This window comes from Hyalella azteca, unplaced genomic scaffold, assembly GCF_000764305.2.
Source record: "Hyalella azteca isolate HAZT.00-mixed unplaced genomic scaffold, Hazt_2.0.2 contig9014, whole genome shotgun sequence".
Taxonomy (NCBI): domain Eukaryota; kingdom Metazoa; phylum Arthropoda; class Malacostraca; order Amphipoda; family Hyalellidae; genus Hyalella; species Hyalella azteca.
This window is the reverse complement of record NW_025939095.1, coordinates 39,085-44,779: the sequence shown is the minus strand read 5'-3', so window position 1 is coordinate 44,779 and position 5,695 is coordinate 39,085. Positions and strand designations below refer to the sequence as shown.

Sequence of the window (5,695 nt, the reverse complement as noted above, 5' to 3'; positions counted from 1 at the left end):
ACTTCGAACTAGCGTACAAAAAGAAGGCTTTCGGATTCTTTTTGGCATTTTTAGCAATATTTTTTTCAAAGTTTTTCACTGCAGTGCGACAAACTTTTTTAGCTTGATTTCGAGCTCTGGCATACAGGTTATAATCAGACTCACTGCGAGTTCGTAAATAACGCTTGTAGGCTTCTTTCTTGTAGCTTGTAGGCTTTACTTCTGCATCTGGCATATCACAAATAGCATATGGAATTTTTTCGAAGATGCCATACAATAGCCCTCGCAAAGATATTTAAAATGAGCCCAAACTTGTTTACGAAATGTTTCATGATGAGAAGTTATTATTGAAAAATGCTCATATCTGTCCATTATAACCCTGTTTGATGGTAATGCAGCATAAATTCCACATCAGCAGGTTATGCTATACAAAATCAAGTAACATTTCATCTATTGATTAGAATATCTTTGCGCACATTATTAATGTTATCATCAGAGTGCTTAAACATCAAAACTTTTGCAGAAATAGATCACATATGCCAAGCCTCAATCAAGAAGAAAAACTAAAGGTACTGGTCATTATTAATAGATCTTACTGATTTTGCTGCCTGGTCAGGAACAAATTCACTTCAGGAACAGGTAATTATGAGCAGAGAATCAAGAAACCTGCCAAACTGTTAGTCACAATTGACATCTACTCACATTATTATTTTGCTTACCGCATGTCACTGATTTATTTTAGTCCTCATTCTTGGAGGGCACTTTTAATGATAAAAAACACACGAGATTCTTAACTCACTCAAAAACTACGGATTCGCCGCACAAGCTAATACAAAGGAATGGTAAATTTTAATGCTGGGAATTATCCTGGCACAAGAATTTCATGTCATGAAGGCCTTTTTCAGGTTGTGAATAGCCATTTTGCTCTGCAAACTCAATTGTCAAGCCATGCATGAAATTATGCCAAATCTCTAATTTTATTGTAGAAATAGCAAACACATTTTTCTTCATTAGTTAGAAGCAATTAAACATGTGATGACTTGTCTATTGGTGAGAGTTTTTTATAATGCATTACAAAGGTTCCTCATGGTGGGCAAGCCAGTGATGTGCATGGAACTAAATGTGGCTGGAGGGATGACAGGTCCAGTGATGGAACTAGTGCCCTGGATAACTGACCTATCATCCTTCCCTCAACCAGTTGCCACTAACAGGATGGGCAATGACAACAGCAGCCATGGCCTGTTGTGCCATGCAAAAAAAATTATTAACTCAATGCCTAGGTCAAATCACCTTTATGTCATATTTTGGAAAATATTGTTCTTTTATAGTGCAATAATTTACTACAGCATATCATGTCGCCACCTGGTTTTGTGCCACCAAGCAGAACACCAGAGGCCACCACCTTTAATTTCAGCTGAGCTTAAAAGAAAATTTAAAATTCTTAACAAAATTACAAGGCAAATAATTTATTGTTACAATACTACTGATCAAATGAAAAATCACTATTAAACATTATGAGTTGACTTGTCCTATGCTCCATTGTTTCTATGCTACTTTGCTATAAAAGCAGTCTTGACTCGGTTCTGACACAGACTTAGCATGTTCAAGATTGTATACAAGTAAAAGGAAGTATGACTGGAAAGAAGCTCAAGTGACACCACTGTTCAAAAAAGGTGACAGAAGCTGCCTGGACAACTATCGCCCTGTCAGTTTGACAAGTGTCGTTTGCAAGGTAATGGAATCTGTTGTGAGGGTTTGATTGATAGATCATTTGACTGCTAATATTCTCCTATCAGACTGTCAACATGGCTTTATTGCCGGAAGATCCTGCACCACTAACCTCTTGTCTACTCTGAACAAATGGACCCGCCTGCTGGACGAAAGGGAGCTAGTAGATGCAGTGTACCTCGATTTTGCCAAGGCATTTGACAGTGTCCCACATGAGCGGCTGTTGCGGAAATTGCAGTCTTTGGGAATTGACAGCAATGTACTCAAATGGGTCAAAGATTTTCTAGTAGGGAGACGTCAACGTGTCAGTATTAATGGGTCAGTATCAGACTGGGCCTCAGTGCGCAGCAGCGTGCCACAAGGAAGCGTGCCCCCGATCTCTGCCGCGTCTGCGTCGTGGGGGTACCCTGGCCAGCGCGTCGGCCGGATGCCCGGCTTACTCGCGGACCAGGCCAAACGGCAGAGGCCTCCCCGCCCGGATCGCTACCGGACGAAGGCTCCACCATTTTTTCCCCTAAGGGCAGGGGAACCTCGGCCTCCCCTTCCCCCTACCCACATCTTTGGCCGCCTATCTTTCCTGAGACATCTTATGCCCTTCTTTCCTCCCATCTTTTCTTCCTATTCGTCCTTCTTCTCCTTACCCAGGGTATCCATCCCAACCCTGGCCAGGACCCCTGCTCAGTCTGCTCCCTCCCGGTTACACGGCAGTGCTACTCGTTTCGGTGCTCCGTGTGCAAAGCCTGGTGCCACAAGCGGTGAGTTCTGATACTTTCTGATGAGTTCTGTCACTTTCTGACAACTGTGCATCATTTTCATGTGTACCTAATTTTGCCTGATTTATCAGTGATATGAGCAAGGATGTTTAAGCATTGTTTACTGTTTCATGATGTTCTATCTCATGATACACAACCTGAAAACTACGTTCTGTGTCATTGAATCCGGTTAAACTCATAAATGATCTTGATACTGTCAATTATTAGCAGTTTTGCCCCATTTATAACGTGTGCTTTTTTTCTGAGACTGATTTTCTAGCTTCTGCAATATCAAAGTGATTGTGCGAATTAATCCAATTGTCTATGTGTGTGTCTTGTGTAACGTAACCAGGCAGTTTGTACTGTATAACCCTGAGCGGAATTTTTCCTTGACAAATATTTCCTGTTGCCGCCTATATGGAAATTTCTGAATATTCCTAAGCGTCTTGAATGGCTCAATCGTTACCGACTAACGTTTTTTAGGAATTACTATTAAGACTAATTTTAAGTTCTGCCTTCTTATGGACTGAAAAGAAGTACAGTAAGATTACAAAATTCTGTATTTCATTCTCCGCAAACCATCTGCGGCCTCTGGCAATGAGGACACTTCATCACCAGTCAAAACACTGGAACCTTCTCCGCTCATTATCCGGAAAACTTAGCCGCCCTCCACCCAACCAGCCAATCCAATTTGGTCAGACCTCCCTCTCGTCGCAGCGCAAGATCTCCACCGCCTTCTGCAAACTATTCACCTCCATCGCTCCGCACTCCCAAAACCCATCCACCCGCCGCCTTATGCGTCGAATTTGGGCTGAGCACCCCCTGGACAGGGACTTCGCCCCTTTCACCCCTAACACGGTGAAACTCGCTTCAGAGCTGCTAACAATTCTTCCGCTCGGAGTCCGGATGGCCTCACGGTTCTCCACCTCAAACACCTTGGCCCACGCGGCCTCCAGTTCCTTACCCACATCTTTAATATCTCTGTCGCCACGGCCTCCATTCCATCCATATGGAAAACTCAATAATTATCCCGTTACTAAAACCAGGTAAACCTGGTAACCAGGGCTCCTCATACCGCCCCATCTCCCTCCTTTGTACAGCGGTTAAGATCCTGGAACACCTTCTACTCCCATACATCTCTGGTTCTCTCGTCACGGTTTCCTCGCAACATGGCTTTAAACCAGGTCACTCGACAGTCACCGCCCTCCTCCCGCTCGCGCATCAGATTGCAAAGGGGTTTCAATTCACGCCGTCCCCCAGCACGTACAGTAGCAGCCGCGGTCGACCTATCGAAAGATTTCGATAGTGTCGACCACCTTCTCCTCCTTAGCATGATCGCGGCCTGAGACCAACATCATAATCTGGTCCGCTGGCTGTGCTGTTACCTTAGAGGAAGGATGGCTTCCTGCCTCTATCTGAGAACAAGGTCCCCCTTCAGAACAATCAATTCTGGAGTCCCCCAAGGGTCGGTCATCTCACTAGCCCTTTTCAACTACTTCATCTAGGACATACCTGTTCCGACATCTAACATCGCCTCATATGCAGATGACCTCACTATTTTCGTGTCGTCCCCGAGACTCGACGCCGCGGAGGCTGACCTCTCTGAGCTTCTCCGGGGCGTCTCAGACTGGTCGACCGCCAAGAAACTGGCCGGGGCTCCGGGGAAATCCTCAGTCACGCTCTTCACCCCCGACACTCACCAATCCCGTCTTCACCCCTCTGCAACAATCTGCAATTGCATCATCCCATTGGACAAGACCCCCAAAATTTTGGGGGTCACTTGGGATACCCTTTTTACGTTCTCTCCACATGTCAGAGCCATAGCCACCAAAGCCATAGGCTCTTTACGCATCTTAAAAGCCCTGGCCAGCACCAACTGGGGCTTCTCCAAGGAAGACATCATTGCCACATACCGTACAATTACTCGCCCAATCCTCAATTATGCTGCCCCCATCTGGTACCCAGTCGCGTCACGCACCGCAATTGCAAGCCTCCAAATCATCCAAAACTCAGCCTTGAGACTAGCCACCGGCTGCATCAAGATGGCCCCAATCGCCCATCTCCACCATGAGACCGGCGTCCTCCCCCTATCCGCCCACCTGGACCTGGCCTGTGCTCAATTTCTCGGCAGCGCACTCCAGCCTACTCATGCTTCTTTCACCTTCGTCTCCGCTCCCCCCGGAGACCGCCCCATAAAAGCTTCAATCAAGACAAGATTCGGCCACCTTGTGGCGCCTTTCCTTGTTGACGGCATGATGCCCGACGGTGCCAATGGAGAGGCAAAATGCTCCCTCCGTAGGGAGATAGCCACCCGTGTTGCGGCGACGGCCGTTATAAACGCTGTCCTCACAGCCCCACCACCACCGATTGCAGCAGAAGAAGCCTCGCTCCCTCGCCCTTACCGTTCAGCGCTATCCCAGCTACGCTCGGGATACTGCAGCTCCCTTGCGTCCCACACCCACAGGGTCGGACGCTCCCTTAGCGCCGCTTGCCCGGAGTGCGGGGATCCCCTCCAATCCGTCCAGCACCTCTTTGCCTGCCCCGCCTTCCCCACGTCCCTCAGCGTCTCATCATTGTGGGACAACCCCGTGGAGGCGTCGACGTTCCTGGCCACCCTCCCTGCTTTCGCCCATCTGCCCCCTCTCCCGGTGCCTCCCCTCCGACCATCACCAGAGCCTCCGCCCACGCGAGCGTGACGTTTGGTGCAAGAAACAACAACAACAAGGAAGCGTTCTCGGGCCTGTTTTATTGGTTGCGCTTATAAACGATCTGCCAGAAGCTGTGTCTAGCGTGTGCTCGATGTATGCTGACGACACAAAAATTAATAATACAGTGAAGAATACCGTACGTTGTAAAAAGTAGTTAGAATGTGATCTTGACAGGCTGGTTGACTGGGCTGATAAGTGGAAGCTGCGTTTTAATGCTGACAAATGTAAAGTAATCCACCTTGGCAAGAATAATGAACAGCAAGATTACAGTATGAGAAGACACGGCTGCAACTAAAGAGTGATGATGTCGAAGTCGACAATGGAAAAAGATTTAGGAGTTAATATCGATAATGAGTTGAAATTTTCTAAGCATATTGAAGGCCAAGTTAATAAAGCCAATAAATGACTTGGACTGATCAGACGCTCTTTTGAGTTCCTAGATGCAAAAGCGATGAAGCAGTTATTTGTTGCTGTCGTGCGCCCGAACCTAGAGTTTGGGAATGTCATGTGGTCACTGAAACTTGAAAA

General features: G+C 46.8%; 1 protein-coding gene across 1 annotated transcript; it reads left to right on the top strand.

Annotated features, from left to right (window-relative positions):
* The first annotated feature begins 1,610 nt into the window (after positions 1 to 1,610).
* Positions 1,611 to 5,350, top strand: LOC108670388. Its single transcript, XM_018157858.1, has 5 exons — positions 1,611 to 1,630; positions 2,353 to 2,462; positions 3,506 to 3,643; positions 4,005 to 4,924; positions 5,342 to 5,350. Exons 1-5 carry the CDS (start codon positions 1,611 to 1,613, stop codon positions 5,348 to 5,350), a joined length of 1,197 nt encoding a protein of 398 aa, XP_018013347.1.
* Positions 5,351 to 5,695: the final 345 nt, after the last annotated feature.

Excerpts from the sequence above, each read along its gene's own strand:
- LOC108670388 (XM_018157858.1), top strand. The coding sequence starts at position 1,611 with ATGACTGGAAAGAAGCTCAA. Across the intron at positions 1,631-2,352 it reads ATGACTGGAAAGAAGCTCAA|GGTATCCATCCCAACCCTGG; the intron begins GTGACACCACTG and ends CTCCTTACCCAG. Across the intron at positions 3,644-4,004 it reads GCAACATGGCTTTAAACCAG|ATGACCTCACTATTTTCGTG; the intron begins GTCACTCGACAG and ends CCTCATATGCAG.